This window comes from Impatiens glandulifera, chromosome 3, assembly GCF_907164915.1.
Source record: "Impatiens glandulifera chromosome 3, dImpGla2.1, whole genome shotgun sequence".
Taxonomy (NCBI): Eukaryota; Viridiplantae; Streptophyta; class Magnoliopsida; order Ericales; family Balsaminaceae; genus Impatiens; species Impatiens glandulifera.
In genome coordinates, this window is record NC_061864.1 from 23,783,416 (window position 1) to 23,802,914 (window position 19,499).

General features: G+C 29.0%; 1 protein-coding gene across 1 annotated transcript; it reads left to right on the top strand.

Annotated features, from left to right (window-relative positions):
* Window positions 1–7,718: 7,718 nt before the first annotated feature.
* Window positions 7,719–9,514, top strand: LOC124932491 (iridoid oxidase-like). Its single transcript, XM_047473130.1, has 2 exons — window positions 7,719–8,641; window positions 8,741–9,514. The coding sequence occupies exons 1-2, from the start codon at window positions 7,721–7,723 to the stop codon at window positions 9,350–9,352; spliced, it is 1,533 nt and encodes a 510-aa protein (XP_047329086.1). The 5' UTR covers window positions 7,719–7,720; the 3' UTR covers window positions 9,353–9,514.
* The last annotated feature ends 9,985 nt before the right edge of the window (window positions 9,515–19,499 follow it).

The following is a 19,499-nucleotide window of genomic DNA, read 5'->3' on the forward strand; positions in this document are numbered from 1 at the left end:
AATGCATGGTTCATTTTCTTAGTCACACCACTTTCTTGTGGCATATGCCTGACTTTGAGATGACGAGCAATCTCTGCATCCTTGAAGAACTGATCAAACTCAAACTACCAAATCTCTTTGAAGTAATTAAAAATATCATTCAGCTTATGATCCTTTTAAGTAGACGACTTGGTGTACTTCTCCTCTTTCTATCGCCCATTATCACCATTAGTAAACAACCACGATGATTGACTGTCTACTTTTTTACCAACGGCCTTATGGCGTAGATCTCTAGAATTAAGGGTAGACTTGACGTCTTCCTAACTTACTATATCTTCATGTATTCATAGAATGGACGGACGTTGTTTGTGACCAACTTTGTTATGTGGAGGCTCTCCAATTTCAACCATAATTCATCGATCTTTTCTTCATCTACGACATCGATGATGTCATCATCTAATAAACACAACAATATAACTATTGAATGTGCGTTCTCCTATAGAATGACCATCTCAGTGGTTGTTCCTACTCCTACCGAAAACTTCAGCGACTCCTATAAGACATGTTGTTTCAGTAGAGTATGTATCTTGATCTATCATACTAATCCTCAAGAATGACCATCTCAACGACTATTTCTGATCATGCCGATAACTTTAAGGACCTTATAATTCCTATTATTTTATTAGAGCCCACATCTTGATCATTCATACTACTCCTTGAGAATGACCATTTCAATGGTGATTTTTGCTCCTGTCGATAATTTCAGTGATCCCATAAGCCTTGTTATTTCATTATAGTCCACATCTTGATCTGTTATACGGCCCATCGAGAATACCATCTCAACGGTTATATTTGCTCTTACCAACAACTTCAGCGACCCTATAAGCACTTTTGTTTCAATAGAGCAATATCTTGATATATTATTATGTTACTCTAGTATGACCATCTCAATGGTTATGCTCCTACCAAAAATTTCAACGACCCCATGAACAATATTATTTTACTAAACCTCGCATATTGATCAGTCACATCTTATTCTCCTCAAGAATTTGTCGATCGTAATTCTTAATATGTCATCTCAATTAAAAAACAAACAATCGAATTTAACCTCAGCTCTGATACTAATTTGTTGTAATAGAAATGTGGGAGACGACGTAAACAATAAAGAATGACACAAATTTTAACGTGGTTCACCAAGATTAACTTGACTATGTCCACCAAAGAAAAAAGTATTATTGAGGAGATTAGAATAAAGATTAAATCATGATAGAATAGGGTTATGACACGAGTTTATATAACACCCGGTCCTCTGAAACCCTAGCAGATACAGAACTGGGAATGGAAACGATGCTCTCAAGGAAAGACTTCAGCTTTTTAAAGTGTCCGACGACACCTTTAAATAAGCCTCAACTAGGTCAACATTAATATTTTGACAAATAAAATCTCCAAAATATCATCATAATACTTTCCTAGTTATATTAACATAACAAAAGATTAAATTTTCTTTTGTGTTAATCTTAATTCCTTAAATCAAGATTATACAACAAAAAGATATACTTTCATTTTGTTCAATATTCTCTTTTCTTACACCATCAATTCAAAATAACTCAACATGGCCACCATTCATCCTCTACTTCCTCTTTCATGCTAAGAGGAGGAGACTTTATTTATGTCACTTCCTAACCACCTTCATTAATATATGATTACGCATTTCTACAACTTCATTCTATTTTGGTGTTCATGGCATTGTGTGTTGAACACATATGTCATGACTTTCTAGGAATTTATCATATAAATCAGAGAAATATTCACTTTTATCATACTACCATAATATTCATAACGAAAAGTCATCAATGAATGTGTTGATATACTTTTTCTCCAACAATAGATGAAACATCAAAAGACCCACAAATATTGATGTGTATTATTTCAAGGAATTGTGTGCTTCTTGTAGATAATTTCTTAAGTGTGACTTGTTTGTTTTCCCTTAATACAATTCACACAAATTTCAAGATTTATAAAATCTAAATAATTGAGATTTTATTTTACTAATATTTGAATATATGACTCAATCGCTTATGCCACAAAGAAGTAGACAATTCATTAATGAACCCACATTTTGTACCAACATTAACATCATGATGCACGATTAATATTGTTTAAACATATGGTATCTAACTTTAATTTGTATAAATCATTCTAAGAATACTCGACCCTGCAAAAATGTTAAGTTGAAAAAAATTAAAACATTAATTCTTACACTCAAAAGAGTATCTATTCCCAATAATGTTTCGATAAAGAAATAAAATTTCAAGAAACACTAGGTACATAAAACGTTTAAAAAATATCTAAATGGTAACTAGTGTCTAAAATCAAATGACATGTTCCAATAACCTTAACTAGAACTTTGACATGGTTTTCTACAAAGATATGTTTCTCATTTTCGTTTATGAGCTGAGTCGTAAAAGATCTCTACATTGTGTTTAATATGTGTGCTATAATCAGAATCATCCCACCAAGTATTATAAGAAACCTCAACTAAATTTTATTCGAAACATACATAAGTCTTAGTCTTATCCTTCATAATATTATAGCTCATATAAAATGGCTCACTTTAAAGATAAATAATTAAAAATAAATGTTACAAGGAAATTATCATTACTTTTCATTCTCATTATCTTTAACCTTGTTGCAATATTCATCATTTCAATAATATGATCATGCATAGGACAATAACTGTACTTAATCGTAGTTAAAGTGCTCATCAGTGTCCGAGCAAGTGATTTATCAATCGAATTAGATTGGGAACATTCTTCTAGGAACCTAATGTATTTCTTAACACTTTCAGTTTTCTTTATTACGAATTTAATAAATATTAAGCTGAGTCGATTAGATATCTCTCAGGCCTAATGGAAGGATATTTATCATTTAAAAGTATCAAATCAAGATCCATCCCCGAGATAAAATTGGAAATTCTCGCACCATTTTGAGAAATTTAGTCCATTAAACTTAATCACGGACGTTGCCTGCGAATAGAGAAACATGAACAAAACCTACAAAATATATGCTCACACATTAATTATTTGAGTAACTTAATGTTTAAACTTTAATTCAGATTCAAATATTCATAAGGTTTATATATTCATGTTATCCTTTGGATGATACAATAATAAACCAATACAATTGATGTCCAAAATAATTTCATATAATGTTTGTAATTATAAAATAACTGATCAACCTCAATCGATCCATAATATTTTATATAAGAACGTCAATATACTCATGAAAAACATTAATATCATCTCATTATTGGCACCACACAAATGAGTAATTGATTTTATTTTAATTTAATATCTATAAAATTTATAATTTAGAACAAATTATTCATACTTCGAATATAAAAATTAAAACAGTACCATAATTTACCATGAATATTATAAAATGTTACCGTTCGACCAGTTGGGTGATTAACAAACCACGTTAATTTTATTCATTGAAATATTTAAAACCTTATAAATGTTAAATAAAAAACTATTTAACCTAGCATGATTTTTGTGCATTTACACAGTTAAATTACAAAATAGAATAATTATCATTTGCCTCATTCACTCAAAAATCTCTTACCAACTTTCACTTTGAGTAAACAATGTATACATTGTTACCCGCAAACAAACTACATATATATCATATTATATTACAGACCTTCTTATTTCACCCAAAAAATTTCTCTTTATCGATCTCTTACCATCTCTCACTTTGAGTAACCAACATATCCATTATTATCCACAACCGAACTATATCATATTACAGACTTTCTCGTTTCGACCAACTACCATATTCATTACTCTCCAATCGAATTATTATTTAAAATATTGTGCACTGCAACCATCACATAATTACAAACATTTCCTCTTATCTTCATCACTTTAACCAATTAATATATCCCTTGTTCTCCAATCGAATTATCATTTAGAGCATCTTGCACTACAACCAATCTCTTATTTAAAATATTTTGCACCACAACCATATTACATACATTCTCACTTCGGTCAAGCAACATATTATTTGTTCCCCAATTGAACTATCATTTCAAGTATTTTCACTCTTTCATAAATTTTATAATTATTTCAAACTTGTACACCACGAGATTCAAACTCTTGGTCTTTTTTATGAAATTTGAACAATTAACCATTACATCACTTAAGGTTGTTGATTTATTTTTATAATTTTATGTGAATACATAATTGATATGACTAATAATTAAAAATAAATCACTCAACTTATATTAAAAATCAAAAACAAAAATTATTCTTAAAAGTTCAAATATAAATATATATATATATAACAATTTAAAATTTTATAAACGAATTTAAAATATTATAAACTTAGTTGGTTAAGATGTTGAAGTTATATTGTTATAAATGTTGTAGGTTTATCCATTTTTATGTTTAATTTAAAATATAAAGTATTATTAGTCTAATTAGTTAAAATGTTGAAATTATATTATTAAGTTGTAAGTTTGAGACTTGTGTATCACATTTTTAATTATTTAATTTAACCATGTCAAGTTTATGGGTGGATCAACTCACGACTCAATCTAATATCAATTTACTCTCACATATATATCCAAATTAATCACAACTCTCGACTCGAAAATTAATATACTTTGAAATTAAGAATTATATATATATTTCCTTTTCATTGTTAGTTTGATATCTACCATCTTTTAATTCGGTGACTAACAAACTATTCATAATATAAATATAAATAGTATTAACCAATAACATAATTTATAATGATTATATACTATTTGTACAGTATATTATCTTTCATTAATCAAACAAATCATTTGATATCATTTTATTGTAGGAAGTTGGTAAATAATATTTATTTTCATTATTTTTTTTCTAAGGTCTTGTTCGGATGGAAATTTTAAAATAAAATCTAGATATTTAAAAAAAACATAAAGATTGTTAATAATTTTGAGGAGGTGGAGATTTTTTTTGTTACAAAAATTTTAATAGTATTAATATATAATGATGAAATAAAAAAATAAAAATTTAAAATAAATGTTATTTTAACATTTTAATTAATAATTAAGTGAGGTTATGAATGAGAGGAAAATTTAATGATATTTGTTTTATTTTAATAATTCAAAAATTGAACTAGGCCTAAAATGAGGCAATATTAATATATTAACACTTCAATTAGCCACATCATATACTCTTAATTAACATGATTATTTGGACTGAGGTTATTTGAATAACTTGGTTTGAGAAAAAACAATGATGGGTGATTATTTTGAGAAAATGATAATTTTTTGAGTAAAAAGAGTTAAATGGTATTGATATATATAAATAAAATAAAAAATTATAATTTAATATAGAGAATGTTTTAGTATTTTAGTTAATAAATTAAGTAATATGATTAGGGATGACAATAGTGCAGATCAGAACGGAGAATGCGTTATCATCCCTGCCCATTCTAATTCGAATTTTTTTTTATTATCATCTCCATTCCGTTCGGTTTCGGAGATTCCCTTTGGGGCACCGTTATATTATATTATTAAAAAAAATAATAAAAAAGTTTTTATAAAACTATATAAATGAATATTTTAATATTATATAAACATTTAAATATATTAAAAAATTATATTATTATAAAGATATAAACTACAACCCTTACAAAATATAAAAAATTATTAAATATATTGGTAATGTTATATATTCTATTGTGTTTCTTAGACTTAGAGGGGGTGAAATTGAGGAAGAGTTGAAGCAAGGAACACAAATATTATCTCAGTCCCATTCTCAATCGGTTTCGGAGAAAAATCGCCCTTAACGAGGTTTCGGAGAAAAATCGCCCTTAACGAGGCCGTTCAAATAAAAACCACAAGATGATTTATAATTGTCTTCCATAAATGTGATGGATGAGAAAGTGAGTAAAATGATGTTTGAGTGTTTTGAATTATTTAAATGATTCAAATCGAAGAGACCATAGTTAGTAAAAGAGAAAGTAAAATTTTATTATTACCTTGCTCATAATTTTGACTCAATTGTTAATTTAATAATAATAATAATAATAATAATATATTATTTGATTAATATTAAAATTCCATATTCTTTTTTACACCGTAGAACTAGGGATGATAACGAGTATCCTACCCGTCGGGTAATGAAGTACATATCCCCGAATCTGATTATAATTTTACAATCCGACCTTGAATTCTATCCTGGTGGGTATCTCTCTTTCTATATGCATCTCTAATTCGTCGGGTACCCCTTATCCAATTAATTTTTTCTAAGATTATATAAGTTGAAAATGAGAAACATAACTTTATTAAATAATAAATAATTTAAAAATTATTAAACTAAAATATTAAAAAAGCAAATGAAAAGATTACTTACCTTACATTTATTTTTATGTTGTCGATATTGAAGAAAATAAAAACTATATTGTAGAGTTGAAGAAAAATATTAGAATAAAGTTTTAAAAATGCAAAAAATGAAGTTGAAGAAATTGAGAGGGAAAAAACATTTTGTTATTTAAAAAAAAGTTGAAGATGAGAATTAAAGAATAATAAAGAGAGGAACTTTTTTGGAAATATTAAAAAATAAAGTCATAGTGAAGTGTAGATAAGAACAAAAATAAATGATGTATTTAAGATATTGTTTGCATAATGAGTATTTGAAAGGTCACATTCATCTTTAATAAAAAAAAAGTTATTTTTATTATTAATATAAACGTATATCGGGTTTGGATTTCGTACACTCCCCATCCTCGAACCTGATCAGGTACTTTTTTCTCTCCCCATGCCCGACCCCGACCTCGTACCCGATTTTAAATACTTGAACCCGACCATTAGGTACCCACGGATATCAGGTATACAGGTACTCATTGTCATCCCTAAGTAGAACTACCATTTTCATTTTTTTTATAGTAAATTTTTCTTTATATATATAAAATTACAATTTCTGTCGAATAACTTTATTCGGAAAATTATATGGAAAATTATATGTTCTTAAATCATTCCTCTAATGTGGTTGTGCTTCTATCTACCATTTTCTTAACTAGAAGCACTCTAAAAGACGGTTTTGGAGAGGTGAAAATCCGTTAAAGTAAAGGAATTGTCAACATTTCTTAAATACGTAAGTAAATACAGTTCTTTAAAGTGTTTTTGTCCGAACTTTATTTTAAAAATTCATAATTTCAAATTGTCTGGAATACCGGTCGAGCTTAATCATTTAAGCCATAGACAAATATTAATCATTTTATTATATAAATAAGTTTTTCAATCATTGACATCCTAATATGGATTGCCATTTAGTATGATAGGATTGTATCTCGATTTATCACATAATTAAAAAAGAAAAAAATATTAAAAAATGTATAGAGAACATGGTATAGAATATTTTAATAACCTCATCAATCCACGAATTTAAACGTAGTCAATTGAAGCCGATTGGTAGGCTATCACCAATCTAAACACATGTTATGTAGCAATAATTACAACTTAAAAAACGATAATATAACATAGAACTAACATTTGTTTAATAAAAAATAATTCATCAGCTAACGTGATGGCATGTTTACACGAAATATTTTATAATAAAATAATTTTTATATGTGAGAATCATTTAAAAACATAATAAGTCCTTTCATTTGTTTGACCAAAAAATTATGCTCTATATATTTACATAGAAGTTTAGAGGAAGAGAGCATAACTATTTACTAAAAAAAAATGGAGTGGACTTATTCTTGGCTGATCAGCCTTATCCTATTAGGGCCACCTCTCATCCTCTACTTCATCTTCCATGCCCGGAGGACTAGGAGACTTCATTCTGCTCAACTCCGGCCACCAGGTCCTCCGGGATGGCCGGTGGTAGGCAACATATTTGACCTTGGAGAACTACCTCATCAAACCTTGTATTACCTCAGGGCTAAGTTTGGACCGGTGATTTGGCTGCAGTTGGGATCGGTTGGAACCCTTGTAGTCAATTCGGCGGATTCTGCAGCCAAGCTCTTCAAGAACCACGACCTAGCTTTCTCTGACCGTAAATGCCCGGAAGCTTTATCAGTAGACAATTACAATCATGGGTCCGTGGCCATTGGAAACTATAGCCCATACTGGCGAGTATTCAAGCGAATTGGGGCCATGGAATTCAACGCGTCAAAGAGAGTGAACGAGAGTGTTGACATCCGAAGAAAGTGCGTCGACAACATGATTGTTTGGATTGAAGAAGCAGCCAAGGGAGGGACTAATGGGGAGATAGAGATTGTTCATTTTCTCTTCCTAATGTCTTTCAATGTGGTGGGGAATATAATCTTTTCCGAGGACATATTAAAATCCGAGTCTAAGGAAGGAAAGGAATTCTTTGATTCCATGACTAAGTTTGTGGTTTGGGTTGGAAAACCTAACATTTCAGATTTTTTCCCATTGTTGAAGAGCTTAGATCTTCTCGGAATAAAGAGGGGGACGAAAAAGGACTTGGGGAATTGTTTGAAGATTATAGAGAATTTTGTGAAGGAGAGACGTCAAAAGAGGTTCAAGAAGAGTGATAACGGTAAGAAGGATTTCCTCGATGTTTTATTGGAGTTCGAAGGAGATGCAAAAGAAGGACTCGACAAGCTGTCCGAGAGAAACATCAATATCATTATAACCGTAAGCACTCAAAATGAAATTTGTTAATTCGACATAAAAATTCTTAATTTTTTCTACTAACTAACATTAATTAACTTGTATGTGAACGTTGTAAAAAAGGAAATATTTCTAGCAGGATCAGAAACAACGAGCAACTCCATCGAGTGGATAATGTCGGAGCTACTAAACAACCCTAATTGCATGGCGAAGTTAAAAGAAGAACTCAATAGAATTGTCGGACGGGAAAGGAAGGTAGAAGAAAGTGATATGGATAAACTCCCATATCTACATGCAATAGTCAAAGAATCATTACGATTGCACCCTCCACTACCCTTGCTCCTCCCAAGGAATTCAATGGAAGACGTAAACTTCAATGGCTACTTCATACCAAAAGGCACACAAGTGTTAGTAAATGCCTATGCAATAGGAAGAGATCCCGAAGTGTGGGATGACCCCTTGGATTTCAAACCTGAGAGGTTCCTCGACAAGAATATAGAGCTTGCGGGTCAACATTTCGGGGTTATCCCTTTTGGGGCAGGTAGAAGAATATGTATGGGTTTTTCTTTGAGCCTACGAGTGCTTCAACTGGCCACCGCGACTCTTGTCCATACATTTGATTTGGAACTAGGAGACTCGACATCTCCTGGTATGATTGATATGAACGAAAAGATGGGACTTACAGTAAGAAAATTGATTCCCTTAAAAGTCGTACCTAAGAAACGAGAGCTATAAGCTCTTTATATTTCTCGTGTGCAAGTGCGTGTTATATATTTCTTGTACATATATTTATCATATTTGCATTATATATATAGAATTTCTCTTTATCTTATTATTTAATTTAGTTACTTTTGAATATAAATATGAGTATCCTTTTTTATCGTGCACGGTGCATCACCCACCTCCATTTTTTTTGTAATTAGTTAGTTGATCAATATAAACTATTTATTTTTATTTTTTTATAATATATTGACACTTTTGTTTTAAATAAAATCAAGTATCAAGTATGGTTCTTTAGATTTATGTCTCACATTGAATGTTATTATTCAAACAAAGAGAAGAATAAAAATTAATCAATGAGTTGAGACTTTTTATAAAACTTCCTCTTATATATCATAATGTTTGTTTATAATGGTACGGTAATGGCTATTCTTAGCTTGGGATCAAATTGGCTATTGGGCTGTCCAGATGCTCGTCAAATTTGAAAATATCTATAATTATGGTTTTCAATACACGAGGTGCAGGTAGTCCGTAGCTTCACACTCATCTCGTTTAATACCGGATAAAGCAAATCTTAGTTTTTGGTAATCAAGTCCGACAACAGATTTTTTTGCATAATTAGTTTTCTTCTTTGTCTTTGGTTTATTTCGAAAAAAAACGAATAAGCCAATAATTGGATTTAAAAAACTTCGGAGACTGTTTCGTTTTTGTAGGATGGTCGGGTTTATTACTCTTTTCTTGGAACCAATTCCCTAACTAACCTTATTTCTTGTTCAACTTCCCAAATTAAGCTACTTTGTTCATTCATTCCCAAATTAACATACTTTACTATTCAAACTCTCAGTTTTCTTATTTTTTTTTATTTTTTTTAATTTATTTATATTTAAACTTATTATTATATATATCTAAATTATTATTTTATTAAAATATTTAAATTATTATTTTTATTATTTTTATAAATTTTATTATTTATATTTTAATATATATATTTAAAATAATATTTAAAATTATTAATTTTATAAATTTAATTATTTATATTTTAATATATATTTACTTTTAATTATTATTTTATATAACTTTTTATTTTTATTTTTATTTTAAAAAGTTTAATCCTATTTTATATAAATAAGAATTGTTTAAATATAATGACAAAAATATAATAAAAAAATGCGTTCAAAGTAAGTATTTGAGAAACAATAATAAAAACATAAATTAAAAATGTTTATAAACGAATAAACCTAACATAAAATAGAGTGTTAACGATTTCAAATATGTTTAAAAAAAATCAATATTAGACTTTCTCAATGGGAAGAGATATAATAATTTTATTTCCAATAAAATTTTGAGAAAGAGAAAAATTATCAGAGTCAAAGTCAGTGTATTCAAATTGAGATGGCTAACTCACGAAAAAAACTATAATTTGTGGGAGGTGTTGCCAAAAAGGTTATACTTAGACAAATATGTATTAAGTAAAATTGTCAAAAATTTAGAGAAGAATGATTGTATTTATTTTTATAAATTATTATATATGGTTATGGTTAAAATATATTAATATTTATCAATTATTTATGAGGATAGTAGAATGAATATTTATTATAATATATAAATAATAATTGAAATATAAATGTATATATTAAAATTAAAATTATAAAATTTATTAAAATAATAATTTAAAATATAAATAATAATGTAGATAATTTAAAATAACGAAGAACGGTCCATTAAGTCGTTCTTCGTTATTCTCTTCTTCTTGATATTCTCTAAATCTTGGATTTTCTTGTTCTGAATCTGAACCTGGATCGGAATGTGGATGTTCTTATTCTATATCTGGACCTAAATCAAAATGTCTGATTAGGTGGGGTTTAAGTCTTCCAACCCTATATTGATAGCCCTCATGAGTGTTCTTGAGAGATAAACATAAACCTTTTTTTGATGAGAGAAACAAATCGGTAGGCCATCTATATGGGTTGGGAACCTAGCCCTAATATACTTATTTATTATTCGGCCCATCAACGAAATAATAAATGATATTTCTGCTTTTACACAAATATGTCCCCATATTTATTATAGATATCTAAATAAGCTCATAATCTTTATACTTTGATAGATCACATTAATTATGTTTTAATCTTTATATGATAACAACTAATACATAATTATTAAATAATATATGTACCCAAATGTTGGAAATAATTCCAACACTTTTAGCTAGTGTTACTCTAATTTTAACATTTAATAATTTATTATTTTATAATGTGTCTAAAAATATAATTTTTTAATTCTTTGTTATACGCATAGTCTAGATATATATAGTTATGATCACGATAGAACTGAACTTACTTGATCTGGAGAAAAAACCGTGGAATAACCGAACATTGAATTAGAATTTTATTCAAACAATTTAATAATTTATTATTAGTATTATTATCTTATTATTTATTTTCTTTCTCTACACGATTTCTCTCTCGGTTTCAAGGAATCCATTGTGGTTTCGTTGAAAGAAGAGATTTTAGCTTTCTTTCGTTATTTTTGTTTTTCCTAAAAATTTTTTATTTGGTGTAAATTAACCCTCAACTTTCTTCTTAAAACTTTAATTTCTTTGAACTTCGGCGGCTAGGCTGACATGACATTGCAATTGTGCTGCGCTTATCATATGAGCTTGTTTGCCCACTTCTCAAATAATTTTTCCAATAACACCCATTTTTCATTCATATTCCTAAATTTTTATTTTATTATCTTTAAATCATTAATTAATCTATTAATTATACATCTTTTCTATTAAAATTTTAAATTCATTAATTAATTTATTTTATAAATATTTAATAATATATATATTAAACAAAACATATTATATAAATATTAATATATATTTATATTTTTTTTACTTAATTTTATAAATATAATATATAATTCAAATTAAATATTATAAATTAAAATAAAGTAAATTACATAAACCTTTAAAATTATATATTAAAATAAAATATATTATATTATATAAATATTAAAATAACACATATATTATATAAATATTAAGATAACAAATATGTTTTATTTTTATTTAATTTTATAAATATAATATATATATAATTAAAATTAAATATACTAAATTAAATAATTTAAATAAATATTATACACTAAAATAAAATACATAACATAAACTTTAAATAAAATAAAATAAACTGAACTAAATCTTAAAATAAATTTAAAATAAATTATATAAAACATAAAATATTTACAAAAGTGTCAATTAAAAAAATATCTTAAAATAAATTATATACTTTTTTTAATATTTATAATATTTTACATTTTATATCATGTAATATATGTATTATTTTAATATTTATATTATATAATATATTTTATTTTAATATATAATATTTATGTGAATGATTTAATTTAGAATGTTTAATTTTAATTATATATATATATTAGAAATTAAATAAAAATAAAATATATATGTTATTTTAATATTTCTGTAATATATTTTATTTTATTTTAATATTTATATAATATAATATATTTTATTTTAATATATAATATTAAATGTTTATGTAATGTATTTTATTTAAGTGTATAATTATAATTTTATTTGAATTATTTAATTTATAATATTAAATTTTAATTATATATATTATATTTACAAAATTAAGTAAAAATATAATATATATGTGTTGTTTTAATACTTATGTAATATCTGTATTATTTTAATATTTATATAATATATATTATTAATTTATATATATATATATATATAATATAATATAATATAATAAAGTAATTAATGATTTAGAGAGAAATTTGTAATATATGTGTTATTTTAATATTTATATAATATATATTATTAATTTTAATTATATGTATTTATAAATAAAGTAATTAATGATTTAGAAAGAAATGTTAATATTTAAAAATTGGAATGAAATTTTTTATTTGAAAGGACGGTAGAGAAGGATTGCCCTTATCATGGGTTCTGGTCTTATCATGGGTTCTTGGTATGCACAAATTTAAAAAAAATGCAATCCTGTATATATATTTTACTTTGTTTGATTTGTGTTATTTTATTTTATAATTATAATGATTTAAAATATATATTTTTAGATCATAAATCATTATTATTAAAATTTTATTATATATATATATTTAATAAATCTAGTATTTTTATTTAATTTATTAGTATTCAATAATACAACTTCCACTTTAAGATAATTATAAATTAAATTCTATGCCCAAAGTTCGTTTGAAAATATTTTAAAAAATAAATAAAATTATAAATTAGAGGGTTAAAATTAATTCTTCATATTTTGTAAAATTCAAATTTGGGATTTAAGTTTATGAAATTTAATTCAAGGTTTTTTTTATATATGTTGGGAGAGTATTTTGACTTATATTTTAATTGTTATTTCTCAAATGTTTAATATTATGATTTGAATTAGTTTATGATATTTTAAGCCTTGTGATTTTATTTTTTTGTCGTTAAGATTAAACGACTTTCGTCTATATAATATTGAATATAATTTATTGGATTTTAAAACTGAAATTAGTGTTTTTTGTTTTGGGTTTTGAAGTGATTTTTGTTTTGGGTTTGAAACTTAACTTAATAGTCTTTAAGATGATATGATTTAAATCCGGGGTTTTTGGTTTTTAGATCTAATATGTTTTTTACCTGTAATTAGGGTCAGTTTGAAACTAAAATTACTCATTCCCAACCCACCGTTACTTCTGATTACAATCCAAATTTTATGTTGGTAAAGTTTCTTTCTTACGAGGTCAATAAGTTGATGAAGCTAGCTTGTTTTGTGAATGAAATAAAACTTGTTTGGCCATCCGTGAACAAGTTTTGGACTCATAGAAGGAAATAATAGATCAGTTTCGGGACCACAAGAGTTAGGATGCCTCCGAACAAGTTTCAAGACCACAAGAGTTAGGATGCCTCCATACAAGTTTTGGACTCAGAAGAAAATAATAAATCAGTTTCGGGACCGCAAGAGTTAGGATGCCTCCGTACTGAATAAGTTTTGGACTCATTTTGTTTCATTTATGACATTTATTATTATTACTATTACTTATTTTATAATTATTTGGTTTGCCGGTTCCATAAAAATGTCAAATATTTTAAAAAATAAAATAAATTTTCATTTGTTAGTTCCCTGAGATTTTTTTCCTAATATAAATGTGAAATGAATATATAGGTATATTAAATACCACATTTTATTATAATGATGCATTATAAAAAAAAAAAGTAAAAATATAATTAACACTAAAGTTCATAAACTCATGTCTTTTTTTTTATTTTAAAAAACGACCTAACGTTATTTTATTAAAATTCAAAAAAAAGGAAAAAAATCACAAATTTTACGGGATTATTCTAGACAGATTCAGAATGATTTTGAATTCGTAACAGTTTCTGAATAAAGTTAAAAAACGGAAAAAAAAACGTAAACGTATTCTCTCATTATAATGCTTTCAATTTTAGTGATTTTAATAAAATGTAGATTCCAACTTCTGCATATGTTTCCAATCTGCTCCGTTTTTGGAATTTTCCTCCATGTTCCCTCAAGGGCGCCGCAATTCGAGACGATATCATTTCATAGCTCTCCGACACTCCTACGGGTTATTTCATAAACTCTTGTATTCCACTCCTACTCGATATTGTAAGTTATTACTCTAAATCCACATTTGAATATGTTTGTTGCAAACCTGTTTCCTTTGGTCTTGAGTACTGCTACCCTCTTTGATTTTGCTCCATTCATTCGGAAAATTGAGTAGTTTTCAGGCTCTTTGCAAATCTATCCCAAAGTTCCAATGCGATGTTGCAGCTCTCAAATAGGTGGTTCATGGTTTCTTCGTTTCCGTTACATAGTGGACAACTCGTGTCCGAGAGGTTCATGTACTTAGTGATTCAATCTCGTGTGCTTAGTCTTTCCTAGAAGGCAAGCTAAAGGATGAACTGGTGTCGCGGGGACTATCCTAGTTGACCAAATGAGAGGAGCTCATTCCACTGTCTGCGCTTTTTTCCCGAATTACCTCACATATTCTCTTTGAAATCAAATTTCTATTGTCCTTGGCTTTCCACTAGTGAACGTCAGGTTTGTCAATAAGATGTATGTTGCAAATGTGATCCATTATCCTTTGTCCTTCCGGAATCCTTCTCAAGAGCGATTCCCATGTCCCATCCTTGATGTCTTTGATTTTACCACTGCACAGTCCCTTCTGATACGTGTGTTCTTGAATTCCTCTTTGTGAATGATTGGCTGGTTTTTTGACTAGGGTCATGCTAGAAGAATGTGCCTTTCCCTTTCCCTAGTCGAATGTCGTAAGATCTGCAATTCGTTTCTCAATTTAAGAATTTTCTTTAGAGACCAGCTCATATCTTCGTTGATTTTGCACGTCTAGATGCTCATTTCGTATTTCTTAAATCTCGTGTGTACCCATTTGATCCATAATGATTCCTGGTTATGCTCTAGTGCCCACAGATGTTTAAAGGTTAGGGTGTTGTTCCACTCAACATAGTTCATGAGGCCGATACCTCCCTCCTCCTCGGTTTGTAGAGTGCGGTCCTTTCATTTCTTTCCACCTCTACCGCTACTACCCCCAAATGAAGTTCCTCATCAGCACATCAAGTTCCTACATCGGTATGACCATCTGTTGCGCCCAGTAGCCCAACTATGCTCATTACTACACTCTTGATTAGTTTCGATCTGCCCTGCAATAAGAAAGTTTCTTCGCTACCTAGCCAGAAATCATATTTTTTACCTTTTCAATTAGTGAATTGTAGTGCGAGATATCGATCTGTTTCACGGTTAGCGGAATCCCTAAGTACCTTACGGGAAATTTGCCTTTCGCAATGCCCATTGATGTTGAAGATGTCCTGCTTTGTTTCGTCGTTAACGTCTCCGTAGAATGTCACACTTTATTTTCGTTGATTGTGAGATGTGTAACCATCAGAAAAAACGTTAGTGCATCCCTAATAGTTTTAACGGAATCCGCGTTAGTGTGCGCAAGGATAAACAAATCGTGTGCAAAGAATAAATGTGTTACCTCCTCAACCTCGCAAAAGGGGTGAAAGATGTATGGACGACTCTTTTGGAATATCGCGAAGATGCTCTCAAAGATCACCATGATAACTACAAGGAGGTAAGAAGAGAGAGGGTCCCCTATCTCACGCTGTTTTCACCCTTGAAATAGCCTCCGTTGACTCCATTGACGCTGACCACAAAGTAGGATGAAGAAACGCACTGCATAATTCAGTCTATAAAAATCATAGGAAAAACATAAACAATTAGAAAATCCCAAATGACTTCCCATCTAATAGAGTCAAAATATTTCTTGATGTCTATCTTGAAAGCCACTCTCAGGGTAATTTTCCTTTTCCTGTAGCCTTTAAGAAGGCTTTGTATGAGAAGAATATTTTGCGAGATTGTTCTACCGGGGATGAATGCAGACTGATTGAGATTAATAACTTTTCCTATGACATTTTAAAACGTTTAGAAATTATTTTAGAAATAATTTTGTAAATCACGTTACAACAAGAGATTGGCCTGAAATCCTGTACTTTCTCGAGAACCGTAGTCTTAGGTATAATGTCAAGAAAGTCATATTCCACTGCTTTAGCATCTTCCTGTTCTCGAAAAACTCTAGAACCCCATCAGTAATATCGTTTCCCACGACCAGCAAATTATCTTTGAAGAACTGTGCATTGAACCCATCAGGACCGGGCTCTTGTTCCCATCGATACTAAACAAAGCCTCTTTGACCTCAGCTCTCATGACAACCCTAATTAACTCATGAATATCATCGTCGGAGATCCTCTTATTGATAATCTGATAAAGGGTATTTAGGTGACTCTGATGTTGCTTTCTTGTACCCATCAGTTGCTTGTAGAACTCAATGGCAAGATCATGCACACCCTTCTAATCCTAAACAAACTCACCATCATCATTCTTCAATCTGTATACATTGTTTCAAATGTTTCTGACCTTACATTTTTTGTAAAAGAATGCCGTATTTTTTTCACCTAACGAGAGCCAATTCTGTCTAGATTTCTACTTGACAAAATTCTCTTCAAGAAGACTCAAGTTTCTAAAATTTTTAAGGGCGTCTCTCTCCTTCTCATTGAGTTGATTATGACTGTTCTCACTAAGTAATCTCTTCTGAATCTCATCAAGTTTCTCCCTTGCAACCATAACCCTGTTTGAGATATTGCTGAACTTTTTCTTGTCAAAATCCCTATACATATTAGTACCCCTAATCTGATTAGCCTAGACACCTTCAAATATATCCTTGAACATGTCATTCTCCATCCCAAAATTGAAGAATTTAAAGGTTCGTTTGAACTTCTCCTCCTTCTCCCAGAACAGCTTAATCGGGCAATGATCGGAGATACCAGGATTCAGAACGTGTAGTTGACTTCTTGGAAACCGGTGATCTAATTTTCGTTGACCAGACATTTGTCAATCCTACTTTTCTTGATCTGCTCATCGCCCCGCGTGAAAGACCAGGTGAAGAAGTTCTCGGATTAGTAGGCTCGATGCAATCTAAATCTCTTATACAGTCGTTGAGATCGATCATATCCCGAGTAATTTCAGATTTAGGACTACGATCAATTTCGTTTCTAGTCCGAGAATGGCCCAAGTCTTATCTAGAGCATCATTCTGTCCGTGCTTAAATTGCTACCATAAACAATACGAGGTGGAACTCATGTCTTTAAGGTAATGGATTTGAATCTTCCCTAATTCGTTTATTGAAAAACAAAATTACCTAAAGTTTTGATCACAAGAAAGGAAAAAAGAGTTATGGGGTTCTTGCCTTTTAAATTTGATCTTGACATTTGAGAACTTCTCGTCATTTCATATTTATTAATTATTTATTAACTACATCTAATTCATCGTACATTATTTAATTTTAATAAAAAAAAATAAAATTTTAATAGGTAACTTTAAATCATATTAACTTTCAAAATTATAATAAATAATAATAATTAAAATGGACCAGCCTTCATTGTCATACTCATATATACACCTCAATTATTATTTAAGATTGAATTGTATAGTACAATACTTAAATTTTTTGCATTGGTAGTGGTCCAGTTTTTTAGTTCATTTTCATCTGTTTGGGTGGAAACAAATGTGATAAAGATTGTTAATTATTTATTCTTTTTAAATGATCTATCCAGAATAATTTAAACAAAACAAAGCTTGACATAAAAAAAAAAAAATCAATAATATTATGATATTGTCATTAGTTTACAAAAATCGAGTTTACTATGAATATGATAGTAAAGGTTCATGTGTCCTTTAAAAATTGGTTGGCTTTTGAATTCTTTTAATAATTTAAGCCACTTGAGTAGTTGTAGCTTTTGCAAAGAAGAATATAATTGAGTTGTAGAGATGTTGTTTTGGGCAACTAAATCAACTGAAAAATTCATTGTCTATATATGGATGTCATGTGTATATTTGTTATTTGGATAATTTATAGGTTAAATACTTTGAGTAGGAAAATAACTCTTTTGATTGGACAATACTAGAATTGAAAGCATTGTAATCAGATAATTCATTTACGTTTTTAGCTTTTTAGCTTTTATTCAAAATGTTACGACTTCAAAATCATTCTAGGCCTGTCTAGAATGATCTCTTAAACTCGTTGTTTTTTTCCCATTTTTGGGAATTTTTAATGAAATGACGCTAAGTCGTTTTTCCCAAAAAAAACAATAAATAGTATGAATGACCCGATCCTTGGTCTTAGAGCTAGTTTCCGTGATTGCGACCAGGAGAACCCTAGGCTTTTTTATGGATGAGTGAATGACGAAACAAAGCAGGAAATATTCAACATCATGGGCATTACGGAAAGCATTTTTCCCGTAAGGTACTTGGGATTCCGTTAACCGCAAAATATATCGAGATCTCACAATGCAAGTCGTTGATTGAAAGGGTAAAAAAAACATAATATCTAGTTGGGCGGCAAAGAAACTTTCTTATGCAGGGAGGATCGAGCTTATCGAAACCGTAGTCGTGGGCATAATTGGATACTGGACGCAATAGATGGTCATTCCGAAGAAGGTAATGAAGGAGCTAGACACGCTAATGAGGAACTTCATCTTGGGCAGTAGCGGGAGAGGAGGAAAGAAAATCAAATGGACTGCTCTTTATAAGCCGAAAGAGGAGGG

Excerpts from the sequence above, each read along its gene's own strand:
- LOC124932491 (XM_047473130.1), top strand. The coding sequence starts at position 7,721 with ATGGAGTGGACTTATTCTTGGCTGATCAGCCTTATCCTATTAGGGCCA. Across the intron at positions 8,642-8,740 it reads ACATCAATATCATTATAACC|GAAATATTTCTAGCAGGATC; the intron begins GTAAGCACTCAA and ends GTTGTAAAAAAG.